Source organism: Cercospora kikuchii, assembly GCF_019650295.1.
Source record: "Cercospora kikuchii DNA, contig_00002, whole genome shotgun sequence".
Lineage (NCBI taxonomy): Eukaryota > Fungi > Ascomycota > Dothideomycetes > Mycosphaerellales > Mycosphaerellaceae > Cercospora > Cercospora kikuchii.
Window position 1 is genome coordinate 5,096,193 of NW_025408583.1, and position 16,959 is coordinate 5,113,151.

Sequence of the window (16,959 nt, forward strand, 5' to 3'; positions counted from 1 at the left end):
GACTTGATGGAGGCAATGAATCACTATGGGTGAGGTAAATATCTGGCGATAGAAAGGCGGGTGGGATGACTGAAAATGGGAACGGTAATGTCCAGGCGATGAAAGACTTCCGGTATAATAATGCTGCAGCATGTGTGTTGATACCCTGCATGGCGCTCGTGGCGAGTTCTTGATACAGAGAGTGGATGTTTGTATAGTTGCATAAATCTATGCATTAGCGAAGCAATCAATTCACTTGATACTCACACTAGCCCTTTGCTTCTTCCTACCTTGGTCAGAAGAACAGATCTTCAATGACCTTCAAAACCCGCCTCAAACATCACCATATTTCGGACTCACATCCGTAGACGGCCAATGCTGACAATGACGATCAAAGACACCGCATCGCTGCGTCGACTTTCTCGAGTTGTACATCACATCAGCCGCGGTCTAGAGCGATGGACGATGTAGCCCGGAAAACCCTCAACAGCGCATCCTGGTATTCTTCAATGGCTCTTGCGTGAATGACAGGTACCAGGGCAGATTCTGATACTTTGAGCTAAAATTGCAGTTGATGGTGACGAGTACCGCCATGTTTACCGTGGGGAGGGGTGTTGGGTACCGCCAGAGTGCCGAAGACAGCTTGTGAGATATATAGAGATGATGAATAGAGGTTGTCGAAGGGGCGAGTTGGTTGTGGTAGGAGGTAGCTAATACTCCAATCGGCAATGGCCGCCGCTAAGGGAAGTGCGTGATTGGAATTTAAAGTAATTGTTGTGAACTGACACTCCACTGGGCCCTGCTGTGAGTCATGTATATTGGTTCCTATATACCCGGGACCCCAGACCCTGTATACTAGCCCCTATATAGTACCATTCGATAGTGTAGATAGTTTTGTATCCTCTTTTGCCCGACAATACGAGAGAGGGTCCCTTAGTGCCCCCCGATAACATGCGACGATACGCGACTTCGTAACAGTAATTAGAATTAAAGTAATTGTTTCGCGTACAGTACTCTTCTTTTTCCACTTCACTCACTCGCATTGGAAAGCTGCAACACTGCTTACTCATCTCAAGCTGTGCTGAGTCTTCGTTATATGCTTACAACATCGATCGAAATGCGTGACTGCAACTTTCGCTCTGGTCGTGAGGCGGAGACCACTGGCCGGCTCTCCCCGTCTCGCTGAAGTTGTATATTCCTGCAGCACAACCAGAGTGCCAGCAACAATGCCTAAGCAATCAATGACGATGCAGGTCTCTAGGTCAGAAAGAACCTTCGCTTGACTCTGCTCAGCGTCTAACCCGATCGTGCGCGCGGTCGCCAGGAAGTGCTGGAAGTCTGGACCTCGCTGACTAGGATTTAATGTTTGCAAGGCTACAAGTGACCAGCCACAATGTCGAACACAGCACGTTCGTCCCAACACGGGACCTGGCGGGAATTGGAAGGCGACTCCAGACATTCGTGTGCTTCAGCACGAGGTTATGTCCTAGCAAAAGCAAGGCACGTACTGCTCTCGACCTCATTTGTTCACATTCCATCGCCCGGCCTTCCCTCCGCAAGGCAATGCCCAGAATACCTGTGACGAGAGCTTCTTCGTATCGCCAGGGCTCAAGACACGAAGAAGCCAAGTGCTTGAATATTGGGAACAGGCTTGTCTACCTTTCCGGATGCAGCGGCGACACACATGATGACCGTATAGAGGGCGGCCAAGTCTTGGATATGTAAACCTGCTAACGGACAAGAATATGCCATGCTGCCGACACGTCTCTATAGCGGGGTTCCAGCTAGGGCAAAAGTAAAAGAAGTGCGGCTATGCAAAAGGTTACACGAGGATCAAAGTGGGTGGAGCGACGAAGCATGCTCGATCTGGAAAATGTGCGCAATGCTGTTCCTTGTATGCCATGAACCCACCAATACCGAACCCGGGATGTGCAGGCACAGAGTTCACAGACATCCATGACCATGCCTGAACCTATTGTTAGTATTGGGGCATTGGCATGCTGTATTAAAGAGCAGTCGAACTTTCCCAACGTTGACTCCTGACAGCCAGACAGACTCTACTTCATCCACATCCCAATCGACCAAAGTACCCCAAGACCTTCACAGAAACATCAACTATGCAGTACACCACATCAGTTCTCGTTGCTCTCCTGCCAGCCCTGGGCACGGCCACCAGGTTCCGCTCAAGCGGAGCTTCGAACAATGCTCCCCAAGCCGCCATGCTTGAAACTTCGAACATGCAGCAGAGACCGAACGCGCAGGCACAGGGTAACACTGCTGGCTGGCAAAACACCAACGGCCAAGTACCAGACAGTAACGGCAACTGGCAGAACGGCGGAGGGCAGAACACCTACAGCGGAGGTAATGGCAACGATCAATGGCGCCACGGCAATACCAATGCAGGGAACGCTCCCGGTGTCAACGACTGCGGTATCTCATCTTTCATCGAAATTACTCAGCCTGCTGGCAACAACCCTTTGGTCACCGATTGTCAAGCTATGATTGCTTCCATCACACAGGACTACGAATGGACTGTGACTAGCCAGGGTCAAACACTGGTATACAATGGCACTTGTAAGTCACTCGCTCTTCCAACCGCCTGCTACCTCTTCACTTGCTAACACTATATAACATAGGCGCCTTCAACGCTGTCACATCCTCCGGTCAAGACCCCTCTCTCACAGGCAAAGTCGGCAACGCCGATATCATTGACTTGGTCACGGACTCCATCAAGAAGTACGCCAAAGATGGAACTGTTGGCTGCCGCGGAGGTTACTCGTTGTATGTTTCTTCGGCTGGTGCGATGCCTTGTGATAGCCCCGATGCGCCGTCCGGACAGCAGGTTAGTGTTGATTGGACTTTGACGCACTCGGGACAGGTTGGAGGCCAAGGCGGACAGGGCGGACAGGGCGGTCAGGGCGGACAGGGTAGACAGGGCGGTCAGGGAGGAGGATATGGAGGTCGACCAGGCCAGCCAGGTCAACCAGGCCAAGATGGACAATGGTCACAGGGAGTTCAGCCAGGACAGGGAGGACAGTGGGATCAGGAACAACAAGAAGGTCAATGGCAACAGAGCGGACAGAGCGGACAGGGAGGGTACAACTGAAGAAGGCTCGAGAGGTTTTAGGTAGTTTACTTCTAGGGATAGAAAGGTAGAATGGACACAGCTGGTGTGGGAAAAAGTCTGCTTAAATGCTATGATCTGTCTCAGCTTCTGATGACAGCACATCTTCTTGATGATTTATCTGCTTCACATATATGTTCCCATCTCAAAGTATACACAGCGCGGTCGCCCACCACACTACACCAGCAACCACTGTCCAACCCGACGATCCACCCAATCTCACTCCCTCACTAGGCTGGTCTCCATCGCCACCATTCCCGCCACCACCAGAAACCGCCCCACCATCCACAACATTAACCTCTCCACTCAACCTAAACGTCCCCTCCAACTGCGTGTCCAAAACACTCTTCCCCACCAGCACCCTGTACTCCCCATCCTGCATCTCCCAATTCTGACTAACCACATTCCAAACACTCAAATCCCTCCTCCTCAATGCAAACTCATAACTCGCAGACTCGCCCGGCTGAATCATTTTCTTATCAAATCCACGTAATTGTCTTTCCACATCACTATTAGGAATTCCCAAATAAAGCTGCGCGACTTCCGCAGCTGCAACTTCACCGACATTCGCGACGGAGATAGAAACTGTAGCGATGGTTTCGTACAGGGAATCGAGACCTCCTTCGGGAGCGACAGTTTCTGGTGAGAGGGCGTCGGGTGGTGAGAGGTCCTTGTTTGCGGATGACAAGAGGTTGATTTCGAGGTTGGAGTAGTTGAAAGAGGAGTATGTAAGACCGTAGCCGAAGGCGAAGCGGGGTTCGACGTTTTCGCGGATGAAGTGGCGATAGTCGATGAAGACGCCTTCGGAGAAATTGGATTGGGAGTATTGTGGGTCTTCTGGTGTAGGGAGGTCTGGGCGAAGGAGGGCGCCGTAGTCGGATTCGGCGCGGGTGACAGTGTATGGGAGGCGGCCGCTGGGGGATTGGCGGCCGTAGAGGATTTCGGTGAGGGCTTGACCGGATGCTTGACCAGGGAGATGGGCGAAGATTGCGGCTGTGACGTTTTGGTGATCGATCCAGCGGTCTACGAGACGGGTGCCGGCGTGGTGGATTACGACGATCGTGTTGGCGCATTGGTTGGCGACGTTAGTGACAAGCGTGTCAGAATACTCGTCAGCCAGTGTTTGTCGGTCTGCAGCTTCTGAAGCGAATGAGTTGATGATGACTAGGCAAGGAGCGTTGGGGTCTTCCACAGTCGGGTTGTTGTTGCTGGTAAAGTCTGTGTGCAAAGTAGTGTCGTCCTCAAGCGACTGAGATAATAGAGCGTCGTAGGGAGCGATGGTGAATACCGGATGGATACCACCACTGCCGCCTCCAGTGATAAGTGTTCCGTTGAATGCCACTTCAGGAAGTGCGGTGCCAGCAGGAGAGATCGAACCAGCAATCTGAATGTACACAAGCTCGTTGAAGTCATCCCAGTTGGTGTATTTGAGTGCGTTTTGAACGGACACGCCCCAAAGCTGAGGGTTCAGTGCCGAGGTGTTGAGTCCACCAACAGCATCCCAGCCGAAGACGTTCAATGCCGCGGGTCTATCGAGTGGCAGTGCGTTGTTGACATTCTTGATAAGGACATGTCCGTCGACAGCGGCCTGAAAAGCCACGCGAGTTGATTCTTCGTCACTAACTGTGGTATTCTCAAACACTTCAGTGCCAGGTTCCTCCAGCTCGGCGAAGCGATGCCAGGTTGCAAGAATCCTAGTAGCCATGTCATCCAGTCTGGTCGCGTTCACGGTGCCATTGTCTACGGCCTTGGCCAGAGTCTCATCGCCCCAGTAGATATCGGTAGGCATGACCATGTCCATGCCTGCATTGGCAGATGCTATGCCGGTATGCTGCGCATACCAGTCACTCAACACAAAGCCACGGAAGCCCAGCTCAGTTTTCAAAAGCCCGTTCAAGGTTTTGCTGTTTTGACAGCCATAGGAGCCATTGATGTTCTGGTAGCTGCACATGACGCTGCCTGCGCCAGCACGGACAGCATCGTAGAAAGGCCAGAGGTATAGTTCGTGCATTGGACGATCGTCCACATTCGAAGATAGAGAGACATTAAGATTGAGGCCCAAAGGAGCTAGGAGTCCTTGCACAAAGGGGTTGCGATTCGTTTCTATTCGCGTGGTCAGATTCGAGTGCCTTTGGAATGATAGGCACATACCGACCTTGTTCATTAGCAATGAAGTGCTTGACACTGGCGATGACATTCTCCTGCAGACCTCGGATGGCCGGGTCGACAAGTTGACCAGCTAAATATGGGTCGTTGGAGAAGCCTTCCTGCAGCAATGTTAGAAACAGTCGTGTCCAGTATAGATTGCATTACTTGCCCAATTGCGCCCGCCTGTCACGACTCTACCAAGTGGACCGACCACTGGACCCAAGAAGACATTAACGCCTTTCGCCTTGAATTCGATCCCCAGCTGTTTCGCTCGTTGGTAGGCAAGATTTCGGTCCCAGCTAGCGCCAATATGGATCTGTGCTGGAAAGCCTGTTGAAGTACCGTTACTTTCTCCTCGGAAGCCCGAAGGTCCGTCATTGAGGCAAATGCCTGGAAATCCGAGACGTTCGACAGTTCCAGTAAAGCCAGTGCAGCCACGGTTATCCGAAGAGGGAATAGTGATGTTGTTCTTCTCAGCATCAGTCATTTGCGAGACGGTGTCTCGTGCCTTTTCGTAAGCTTCTGTCCAGTTGCCATCGCCCTGGCCATTGGCTTGGATGTGTCAGTATGTTGATCAAGCCCAAGCATGTGCACCAAGATGTACATACGTGAAGGATAGACTGCTGGCGATCTGCCATAAGAGTAGTAGAGCTCAGGATCATCACGTTTTGCGGCCACAGGATTGTCTCGCAGAGCAGTATCGATCGCAACTCTGGTCGAATTTGCGGCGCTAATCAGAAAGTTGGCAGCGAGGTCGATCAATTCGGGTGGAATGAGTCCAGTGCTATTGATGGCAGTCGCAATCTGTGAGGCCGAGGGAATGCCATCAGCTGTGGTAGCATTCTGTGCTTCCACAAAGGCCTGATAGCTCAGCGCCGCGAGCGCGAGTCTGGCCCACATCGCGTTGCTATGCCGTGGCGGAGACCTGCACTTCGGAAACAAGAGTGAAATCTCAAGATTATCTTGGGGTCGTGTTTGCGGCCATGAGCTCCAGACCTGAGCAATGTCGGTACCCACCCAGAGGGACGAATATGCCAATCGTGTGTGCGCTATAGGTGTGTTGCGGAGGAGGAGACGCGCCCCAGATACGAGGGACCGAGGGATCTCGCGCTAGAAGGTAGCGAGATGGAGAAGCGGGCCGTTCAGCCCAATATAGGAGGCAGATGAACGCCAAGCATGTGATGAGCCCGATTCAGCCTATGGCGGGCTGCTCTGTCACCTTTTCGTACTGTACGACCTGTGCGAGCGTGATCTAAACTCACTGCGCGCAGAGTACCGGCGAGAAATCATGTGTGCGGATTGCATCTTGCTTCAGAGCACGTTCTTGGCTTGGTAAAGCCGAGACAACCGTTCGTGTTCATCTCCCAGGTCGATGGGAGCTAGAACACATCTCACGGGAAAGCACTGGATGATGGCCCAAGAGGCCGGGCAAACCTGGACTCTGGTTACTGATCATATTTGGCGAGCCAGGAAATTCCGGAGGATGATGATGGCATGCCACGTGGAAATGGCGGACAAGCGAAGCGGTGTGAGATAATCTCATGTCGTGCTTCCACCGAGTCGAGAGAGCACTGGGTTGAGGTTGTGCTTGCAGCTGACCGAGATGTTCTCGTGCTCGTGATCGTTCAGCAGCGGCTGCAGACTCGGGTGGAAGCAGGTGAAGTGTCGCGTGCTTGACACGATTTCTGCTGGGATGCGGAGCCAAGACCGGAGAGAGTGGTCCCCGCATGAGCGAGCATGTGGCACGTCACTCGATCAGCAACAGCTTCCACCACAACGTCTTTGTCTGGTCACTGACTGACTCGACAACAGCAACACAACATGCTGTCCTTCAGACTTCCTTCACTGCCCTCGTGGTCGTCGCCGTTTGCGACAGGCATCAAATTGCCCAAGGGAGAAGTACACGAGATCGAAGAGCAGCCGGAAAAGCGAGCGCGGACCCTCAAACACCTGCTGAAGGCCAACCACATCAACCACAGCATCATCTACAATGAGCTTCGCTTCCACAATCACACACCCCACATTCTCGGCTCGGCATATATCTTGGGAGGAGATACGGATCATCTGACACATATTTACGAAGAGGAAGGAAAGCACTTGGAGTCGTGGAAAGACAGTCCTGGTGAGATCGACAAAAGTGATTGGAGGGAGTACCTGGGCAAGAGAGAGTATGGTCGGATCGAAGGCTGACGAAAAAAATCATAAGCTGATGGACACGCTCCAGGTATCAACGAGCCTACATCGACTTCTTTGAAGACCAGCTCGTGGTCAACGGGTATGACTGGCGGGCTCTACTCGACGAGTTTCTGCTGTCGGGCAAAGAGCCCTTGATCAACAACCTCATTGCGGGCCTTGCACACCCTCTTATACACCTCGGGTACGCCCACGAGCTATCCTCTCGAACCGTTGCGATCGAAGCACTGGGACTGGCAGCGTGCTTCTACAATGAATGGCACGTTTATCTGGACGATCCAAAATACACGAAGCCAGCAGCAAACTCTACAGACTCGCTCTTTAGTATTTTGGAAAGAGTGAGAAACGACCCGAAATTCGATAACCTGGCCGAACACCAAGGGAGCGACAACATCGAGAAGATTCTAGGCAACGAAGAACTTGCAGCTGCGGCGTTGGAATACTGGAACTCATGGGACCTCAAAGACCCTAAGATTCAATTCGCTGAATCACAAAAGCTCGCTGTAGCACTCGTCGTTGCGGCTCAAGAGCCTGACAACGATAAAGGCTACGACTTCTTTGGTGTCCATCTCCTTACAAGCAGTCACGCTGTGCGAACACTACTTCCATTCCTGCCCAACAAACATCACATTCCACTTGTGCGACAATGGTGGCTCTTTACACTTCTTGTTTACATTGCTCAGCTACGACCAAAGATTAACATCGACACCATCAAGCTCGTCGAGCTTGAAGGCCGAGATTGGAAATTCGTGACGGACAAGGCTCTGACAGGAAAGTACAATACTGACGCCCACTACGTCAAAGCTCTGCGGTCAATGCACGAGTGCAGCAAGACCTGGGGCGACGCCAATCAGTTCTATCTCAAGGCAGCCGTCAAGATGGCCGAGGAGTTCGACGGCTGGGGTGGGTTCGGCCCGAGGGATCACGAGCAAGAAGAGGTAGAAGTGAGAGGCTCCAAGAGTCAAAACTCACTGCGGCAGATACACGGACATGGTGATGATGTACTCGAATACAGGGCGTAATGTAAACTCGGTAAGACTGATAACGACGTAACGAGATTGACGAGAATGTACAATAGGACAATGAAGCTCCTTTCAAAATGGCTATGTTCCGAAAATGCGGCAACACCTCACTTCAGCGGCTCAACAATGATTGTGCCTCATTGTATTCAGTCACCGCAGAAGCAATCACATGCGGCTGTGCCATGGTTCACGAGCTTCAGGCTTCACTCTCAGCTGCCGCTCCGTCACGCTCCGCTCGTTAACAACAACTATTTAACTGCAAAATCGTGTTTCCAAACGACTCCCCATCGACAAAGCCATTTACCATCAGTTGGTGACTATGTGCATACCTCCCATCATTACCACAACCCGTTCTCGATACAGGCTCCAGCTCAAGTACCCGTCAAACGATGGCAGCGTCGGGAGGGACTACGCACGCAACTACCCCTGTACCCGATGACACACGAGTCCATGGCGCAGCCTCAGATCTACGCAAGCGCGTCGCCATCCCGAAAATCATAGGTGTGTTTCCGAAGTCCGCGAAGAAGAGCACTCGCAGTATCACCTCTCTTCTGGAGGGTTCTACAGAGGACGACACTTCCGAGTGTGCACAATATCAAGGTCCGCCGATAGGCTATTCGAGCGTGGACGTTGTGCATAAGGATGGCTACAAGGAGGTCGTTGGAAGTTTGTATGCTCCGCGGCCACGTTTTGGGACTGTCGACTGCAGGAGAAGGGTTTGCGGACATTGCTTTCGAGTGGTAAGAGATGACTCAAGTCCATCATAAGAGCGGCCACTAACGATTGAAAAGCATTACCAGCCTGAATTTGAGTCCATCGTCGACACCGGATCTGACGACCCCTCTCCTTGGACTTTCAAATCAGGACCACCACCGCCAGGCTTCACCCATTCGCTACACCACCTGGGCTACCTACATTTCCCTACTAAGCTCCCACCGCTATCCGGTCTAGCTGTGACACCAGCACCAGCCCCAGCTCCAGCTCCACCACCACAAACCCCTCAACATCATCACCACAACAAAACCAACAGCCTCTCCGCCACAGCCCCAACATTCATCCCATCCTCTTCCACAGCCTCCTCCACGCCCTCCACAGCCCACGTCAAAGCTCAACTCGCCGCGCGCGAAGCCGCCGCAAAAGCCATCATCGCCGCAGTCCACAACAACACTCCTCCATCGGACTCTAAGCCCGTGCCAACCGGTCCAGCAAATTCAGCCTACGGTTCCCGCTTCAATCACTCCACCGGTCTCGTCTTCGGACCAAAGTCTATTGATCTCAGATCTCCTGCTCAGAAATCGAATGATAGGAAGAATAGGACGAGGGTCGTTTCGGGGGCGCCGACTGCTCCGGCTGCGATGAGGGAGCGTGGAGCATCGGCTGCTTCCTCGCCTTCGATTGATGGTGGGGGATTTGTTGCTGCGGGAGGGTCGCCGTTGTTGTCTGGTGAAGCTTCGCCGAGAATTGGTGTTGGTGGAGGTGGTGAAGCTGGTGGCAGCCAGAAGAGAACACGAAGGGGAAAGGGCAAGGGAAACGGGAACGTGAGGGTTGGGGTGGAGAGGCAGGAGTTTTGGATGAGGTGAGGAGGAATTCTTGAGGCATTTTCTTCAGAGGCATCGTGGCGCGTGATCTGGCGCTCTCTCTCTCTATACGTATTCTCAGGCATTTATGAGGCTTGGAAAGGGTGACTTCTGCTTCCTTATCTGCTTCATTGCTTCCGGTCTTGAAAGACAATTCGTAGCCTCCAGGATCGTTTCCGTGCGACCTGGCCAGGACTGAGCGAAGCGGTGGAGGGAAGCTCGAGGTGGCAATAGGAGGGAGACGCGGAGTGAAACGCTCCGGACTAGCGATTGCTATCCACAAATGCTGTGAATTGAGCTAACGCACTCTCAAATGACATTCGAAAAGTGTGAGATAGCAGCGAAAGGATGAGAAACCGCCTGCAGTCAACAGCGCGCGTACTTGCAACATGGAGAGTCAGAGATCATTTCCATATCAACTTCTATATGCAAGAAGAATTATAACGAAAAATAGAAAAAGCCAAGCGCCCATCATGGGCATCATGCCTCCAACGCCCTGCGATGCAAATGCAATGCCTTTATCTGCGGCACAGACTTTCCCTCCAGCCAAACAATCAAGACCGCCACACATGCAAATCATCCGTCTACAGATCTTCGACATCAGATTCCTCAACCAGCTCTTCCGCTTTCTTATGCGCCCTTTCCTCTTCCATCTCCCGATACGTAAACCAGCTCAGCAGCAAAAATGCAAAAATAATCAACAAGCCTCCAGAAATCGCAGCACCAGTCAAAGGACTATACATCGGTGGCGGAAGTAATTGATCGCAAAGCGCGACAAGGAAAATCGTGAGAAGTGCTGCTACTGAGCTGAGCACGGGGGAAGTAAGAGAAATGAGAACCAAGAAGGAACCGCTAAAGGTAGCGTTGGAAAGGACGGAGATGGCCAGCATCCAGGAGGCTTCACCGGAGGGGAGTTCGAAGGTTTCGAGGCCGGTGTAGTGGAGGAGGGGGATGGGGATCCAGAGGACGGTGAGTGTGAAGAGACCGATCATGGAGCCGAAGGTGTTGGCGAAGAGCATGCCGCGGTTTGGAGGGCATCCATCTGGTGGGCAGGCCACACGTTTGTAGAGGACTTCATAGAAGCCATACAACACGCTGCCGACACCGATCACCAGGTTTCCCAGAGCTCGATTTGATGCGGCTGAGCTGTCTGGGGCGGAAGGTCCTCCAGCACCACCTCCTGACTTGCTGCCGCCCTTTGGATGCGCCTGATCTCCGTATGCCACCACGAGCACGCCAACGATCGCAACGACGACCGAAGCGACCTTGCTCCACCGAAGCTTCTCGCCCAGAATAGGAATGGCAAAAGCGTATGCGAAAAATGCCGAGCAATTATAAATGGCCGTCAAGTCAGAGGCCGTAGTCAGATCCACAGCAACATACCAGCTGCCTCCGGCGACCGTCAAGGCACAGGTGACAAATGCCGTGGTTCTGATGAAGTAAGGCCAAGGTGATTTCTTGGCCAAGTGGGTCGGGACGTGCAACGTCCTGTGCTCCACCATCTGCGCCGTCGACCGAAGAAGGGCAACGTGTCGTCGCCAGAAGGAATCCCAGGGCTGGTTCCATTTGGAGATTCTGAGAATGGCCAGCTGTACGAACCATAAGACCGACCAGGAACCATGGGTGAAGTAGAGCATGCAATACGCCTTGTTCCAATGCAAGTCGTGTTGAATGTAAACCGCCGTCTCCGTCTGAACAGCAAAGCTCACTAAGCTGAGCAATAGAAATGCTGCCGCATATGTATATCGTGTCCGAACATCGTCTTTCGTCTCTATGATTTCTGGGTCTCTTTCTCTGAAATGTGTTGATTGTCTCGATCCGAGACCTGGTCGAACAGGGCTATCATAACTCGTCCGCTTGTCTCCGTTCAGCAAGGGCTGATGCTGATGGCTTTTTGATCTGGTGTGATCAGATCGCAGGTCAGAGGGCATGGCGTGGTCGTGGCCTTCCTCCGACGGCCTCTCTTGCGCGTCCCACGCGAGAAAACTGTCCTCGTGTTCGTCGCCGTCTTGACGACTCTTGCGATGTGGTGATGAGAGGTCGAGGAATGGACTCGGCTGGCGAGAGTCCTCTTGACCCAAGTCGACGAAGCTGGACGAGTCTCCGTTGGTGGAAGAGTCGGCGTCTTGAGAGCGGTCGGGGGGTAGCAAGCTGGTAGACTGCAGCTCGAACGACTGACCAGATGCGGGAGGTGATTTTGTACTAGGCATTCATGCGGTGGTAGTGCAGATTGGGCGACATGTGACCAGGCGCTATCGGCAGAATTGCGTGATTGATGCAGGCAGGTCAGGTTAGGTCTTGCTGCTCCAGTACATTTCGGCGGGTGACGGGTTGAGCGAGTCGCGCGCGCGCGTGTGCGGAGCCCCCAAAAAGGTGTGGCAGATGGGTGAAGGGGTTCAACGCCGAGAATGCGCGCTGCGTCATGTCGGTGGCCATGTGGCCTCAGCTGCTCCGAGCGCCGCGTGCGCCGCGCTGCTCCGCCTGCAGAACAAGCACATGCGGCGGTCGATCAGGTACGATACCGCTGAGAGTGCGCGAGGTGAAGTTGGTTGGTAATATGCTCTGGAGATGGACAGCGATGCTTGCCCAACACGACACGCAAACTTTCTCCCTGTCACGGGCATGGCATCATTCTTAGGCGTTTACGGTTAACTCCGGTGACTCCATGAGCTGTCTCTGCCTCAAAAGCCGACGTCGCCCTCGATGATCAGGACAGCTTGATGTTCAGGACAGCGACTGCAGTGAGAGCGACATCCAGCTTCACCAGATTCATCACCACCAAAGCCACAGCCAAGATGCCGCTCATCAATGCAGGAACGGGCAAGCCAAGAGTCATCCTCGGGACCATGACCTTCGGGTAAGCGAGCAGGCAACGAGAACACAACCCGCCAAGCCGAGAACTGACGTTCAACAGTCCCGATGAGGCCGCTGGTGCTCGTATTACGTCTCTAGACACCTACAAGTCGTGCTTGGACCACTTTCAATCCCGTGGATACAATGAAATTGATACTGCACGAGTCTACATTGGCGGCAAGCAAGAAGCGTGGACTCGCGATGCAGGCTGGAAAGAACGAGGCCTGACTCTCGCCACTAAATGGTATCCTCATGAAGCCGGCGCTCACAAGGCGGAGATACTGGAGAAGCAAGTCAACAAGTCGTTGTCTGAGCTCGGCACAGACTGTGTGGACATCTTCTACCTCCATGCGGCAGACCGAAGTATCCCTTTCACGGAGCCGCTCAAGAAGCTGAATGAGCTCCACAAGCAGGGGAAGTTTGTCAACCTTGGCTTGAGCAACTTCACAGCTGCTGAAGTGGCAGAGGTGGTCATGCACTGCAAGTACAACAACTGGGTGCGACCTACAATCTACCAAGGCATGTACAATGCAATTCAGCGCAACATTGAGCCGGATCTCATCCCGACACTCAAGCGATACGGCCTGGATCTCGTGGTCTACAACCCTCTCGCAGGCGGTCTCTTCAGCGGCAAGATTAAGTCCACCGATGTCCCAGCTGAAGGTCGGTTCAGCAACACAGCATCAGCAGTGGGAGCCAACTACCGGAACCGTTATTTCCGTGATGATACGTTCGAAGCTCTCGCGTTGATCGAGCCGGTCGTGGAGAAGAACAACCTCACCCTGCTTGAGACGGCGTTCCGATGGCTGGTGCATCACTCGAAGTTGAACATCAAGGACGGCGGTAACGATGGCATTATCATCGGTGTCTCAAGCCAGCAGCAGCTTGAAACCAACTTGAACGACATTGAGAAGGGACCTCTGCCGGAGGAAGTCTTGAAAGTGCTCGACCAGGCCTGGCTGATCACCAAACCAACAGCTGTGCCCTACTGGCACGGGAAGCTGGAGTATACTTATGATACTGTCGATGCACTGTTCGGCCCAGGTAGTAAGATATAGAAGAGCTGAAGTTGGCGCACTCACGTGCGACTAGATATAGAGCACGGCGCTCGTTACCAAAATAGGCAGAAGAATCACATGCCCAGATCCAGACAGACACAAATCACATGTCAGCTTCGACTCTTCCAAAACATCATCCCACGCGAACACATCTCACACTTGCACATTCTCACTTCTGTCTGACAAGACTGATCATCTCCCAAACAAGTTTACATTCGGACGAAATCATCGTCGAAGCATTCTCCCACCTGCCCACGCTCATACTCACAAATGAACGACACAGCCATCCTCGCACAGCACGAAACCATGTCATCTCCAAACCACCTCTTATGTCTCTTCCTCCCGCAAGCCAAATGAACCACTAACATGTCTCCTTCCTCCGTACACTCTGCCTCTCACTCTTCATCAATCCTATCCCGCTCCAAGAAGACCCCACCAGGAGCATACCCAAATTCACCTCCTCCGTCTACTTCTGCCAAACAACCCGCCCCTCCAACAAAGTCCACGGCACCTCTTTCCCTCTGGAAACGCCGCTCCGCCACCTTCTTCTCCCCCTTCACCACAAAAATGGCCCACCACTTCCGCACAACCCACAACAACCCCCTCCCCGTCCCTCCCAAACCCGGCGGAACAACCGCAGCAGCAGGCGCAGCAGCATCAAGCACAACAACTTTCCCCTCCCATCATCATCATCCCTTCACCTACTCCCATACCCATCCCCACTACACCCATCACCACCCCTCTTACTCCTACACCCATCCCCATTACGCCCACCACTCTCACACTCAGAAACCCAAACACGTCCACTTCGATACCGATTACCGCCCCTCCGCCCTCTCCTTAAAAATCAAACTCGGTCCCCGCAACAATCCAACAAGCGAAATAAAAATCAGCGTGTACTTTGAAGAGGGAAAATTGCCTCGAGTGAAAGTCAAGACCAAGAGGCCGAAAGAGCAGCCGCATAGGAAGAGGAAGAGGACGTATGTAGAAGAACAGGATGGGAGGGGGAAACCTTGGTGAATGCGATGACCGATAAGGCGGGATGAGATGAAGAATTGTTGGTGTTGGTAGTGTAGGAGTGAGAGGTGGACTTGAGGGGATGGAGGCGAGAGGTTTTGGAGTTTTGCAATCGATTGGATTTGGTTCATGGGTATCATTTTTCGACGCTCACGGGTCATTCTGTGTGCCAGTATGGAGGACTTTCATCTGGTCATCATCGACCCGTCACGCCATCGGTTCGTGCATCCGCACCTCCATCCGCTGGATCATCCTGCTGGGCACCGGTCAAGTAGTCTGCGCGCTCAGCTTCTTCATACTCATTGATCAAATCCATCACGACTTCCCTCGAGGTGTCAAATTCTCCCAATCCATCGCGGAAGGTTCCATGGCGCTTGTACGTGTCTACGAAGGCGTTGCGTTTCCGGAGGCGGTCGTACTGGAAGACGATTCGCTTGAACAGAGTGGCGATTCCGGTGTGGTTGGCAAGCATCAGACCCGACACTCGAGGTGGAGAACGAGTCGTGTATGGAGGCTGTGTATATGGAGAGGTGCGGGACAGAGCGACTTGGATGCTGGCTGGACCCCACGGGATAAAGGATGCCAGATTTCTCTCTCTGATTCGGAGCAATGATTTGTGTACCTGCCATTATTAGAATGGATAGGAGAGGTGAGATCGTGGTCAACTTACGTCCGTAGGGTCTGCATCACCCATGATGATGTTCAATATCGAGATGTAGCAGCTATTCTTGTTTGGCTTTGCAGTCACCATCTGGTTCTTCGGCTGCAGCAATCTGCGCATCACATCCAATACTGTCGTCTTCCGGACTGTTCTGGCAGAATCTACATTGTTGCCCGTGAATGGAGTATAGCTCGTCTGCAAGAAATGGCATCGTGGTGTTGGGATCAGACTGGCGACAATGCCGACCAAGTCATTGTGCATATAACCAGGATATCGCAGTGTGGCCGTCGATGCAGACATGACGGTACTAACAAGCTGGTTTGTCTGCTCGAAAGATGGCTCTTGGACGTGCAGAGTGTCGGCCGCTATTCTAGAGAGGGCGCCGTTGTCCAGCACCACGACGGCATCGGCGTTCTGCGTCAGTCGGCGCATTGCAAGGAGCGAGTTGTATGGTTGCACAACCACATCGCCAGCGTTCTGCGTGTCGGGAAAGACGGAGTAAGTCTGGATCAGCTTCTTGGGAAAGCGATCGTTCAGTTGTTCGAGCAGAAAGGAGCCCAGACCCGATCCCGTTCCTCCTGCGATCGAATGCAATAGCATGAATCCCTGAGTGCATATCAGTCATTTGTTCCAACGTTCTTCAAACGCACGCGCCTGACCTCAAGACTGTCGCTGCCGTCTGCCTCGCGATCAATCATATCTAGAACCTCATCTTGCACCTGCCCGCCCATGTCATACCCAGCAGCCCAGTTGTTTCCCGCACCAGTACCTTCTTTGTGCACGTAAAAGTTCTCGGGGTTGTAGATATTCTTGTAAGGTCCGGTCTGAATGCCATTGATCACACGCGGTTCTAGATCGAGGAGAATGGCTCGAGGGATGTATCGTGTGTCGTCGGATTGGTAGAAGAAGACGTCTTTGCGGTCGCCGCCTTCTGTCGCAAACTCCTCGAGGTTGCCATCCTGGTTGATGCCATGCTCAACACACAGTTGCCGCCAGAATTGCGAGCCAACTGCGAGATGTCTCAGTGATGCGGTCTGCGGAATCGAACGTGTTACTGACCGCTGTTGCCGCACTGGCCGGCCTGGATCGTGATGATCTCACTGTGAAGATGTCAGTGATACTATCAGCGCGACATAGAGTCACGTACATACCGTGGCATGGCGGGATATGGTCATGTTCATGCGAAGAGGGACATCACAAGATCGACGCGATGCGAAAGACGCGCCTGACTTGCCCCACTTCACGTCTTCGCCAAGACTTGCTCTTCCTCTTGTTTGCGCTGCTTCTCCTGCCTCAAATGCGACAGACGTTCTTGTGCTATACTTTG

The 16,959-nt window shown here is 52.9% G+C and overlaps 7 protein-coding genes across 7 annotated transcripts; 4 read left to right on the forward strand and 3 right to left on the reverse strand.

The window, feature by feature from the left end:
- Nucleotides 1-2,096: 2,096 nt before the first annotated feature.
- Nucleotides 2,097-3,085, forward strand: CKM354_000424000 (uncharacterized protein; the record flags this gene model as incomplete). The annotated part of the gene is made up of 2 exons (XM_044799472.1): nt 2,097-2,553; nt 2,616-3,085. 2 exons carry the CDS (start codon nt 2,097-2,099, stop codon nt 3,083-3,085), a joined length of 927 nt encoding a protein of 308 aa, XP_044655407.1.
- A 163-nt stretch (nt 3,086-3,248) lies between these two features.
- On the reverse strand, nt 3,249-6,151 carry CKM354_000424100 (uncharacterized protein; the record flags this gene model as incomplete). Its single annotated transcript, XM_044799473.1, has 4 exons — nt 3,249-5,206; nt 5,259-5,370; nt 5,421-5,803; nt 5,860-6,151. 4 exons carry the CDS (start codon nt 6,149-6,151, stop codon nt 3,249-3,251), a joined length of 2,745 nt encoding a protein of 914 aa, XP_044655408.1.
- Nucleotides 6,152-7,072: 921 nt separating this feature from the next.
- CKM354_000424200 (uncharacterized protein) lies at nt 7,073-8,466 on the forward strand (the record flags this gene model as incomplete). The annotated part of the gene is made up of 2 exons (XM_044799474.1): nt 7,073-7,419; nt 7,476-8,466. The coding sequence occupies 2 exons, from the start codon at nt 7,073-7,075 to the stop codon at nt 8,464-8,466; spliced, it is 1,338 nt and encodes a 445-aa protein (XP_044655409.1).
- Nucleotides 8,467-8,855: 389 nt separating this feature from the next.
- CKM354_000424300 (uncharacterized protein) lies at nt 8,856-10,046 on the forward strand (the record flags this gene model as incomplete). The annotated part of the gene is made up of 2 exons (XM_044799475.1): nt 8,856-9,206; nt 9,258-10,046. 2 exons carry the CDS (start codon nt 8,856-8,858, stop codon nt 10,044-10,046), a joined length of 1,140 nt encoding a protein of 379 aa, XP_044655410.1.
- Nucleotides 10,047-10,627: 581 nt separating this feature from the next.
- On the reverse strand, nt 10,628-12,253 carry CKM354_000424400 (uncharacterized protein; the record flags this gene model as incomplete). Its single annotated transcript, XM_044799476.1, has 1 exon — nt 10,628-12,253. One exon carries the CDS (start codon nt 12,251-12,253, stop codon nt 10,628-10,630), a length of 1,626 nt encoding a protein of 541 aa, XP_044655411.1.
- Nucleotides 12,254-12,838: 585 nt separating this feature from the next.
- Nucleotides 12,839-13,954, forward strand: CKM354_000424500 (uncharacterized protein; the record flags this gene model as incomplete). Its single annotated transcript, XM_044799477.1, has 2 exons — nt 12,839-12,900; nt 12,958-13,954. 2 exons carry the CDS (start codon nt 12,839-12,841, stop codon nt 13,952-13,954), a joined length of 1,059 nt encoding a protein of 352 aa, XP_044655412.1.
- A 1,213-nt stretch (nt 13,955-15,167) lies between these two features.
- CKM354_000424600 (uncharacterized protein) lies at nt 15,168-16,791 on the reverse strand (the record flags this gene model as incomplete). Its single annotated transcript, XM_044799478.1, has 5 exons — nt 15,168-15,593; nt 15,642-16,238; nt 16,292-16,641; nt 16,692-16,732; nt 16,784-16,791. 5 exons carry the CDS (start codon nt 16,789-16,791, stop codon nt 15,168-15,170), a joined length of 1,422 nt encoding a protein of 473 aa, XP_044655413.1.
- Nucleotides 16,792-16,959: the final 168 nt, after the last annotated feature.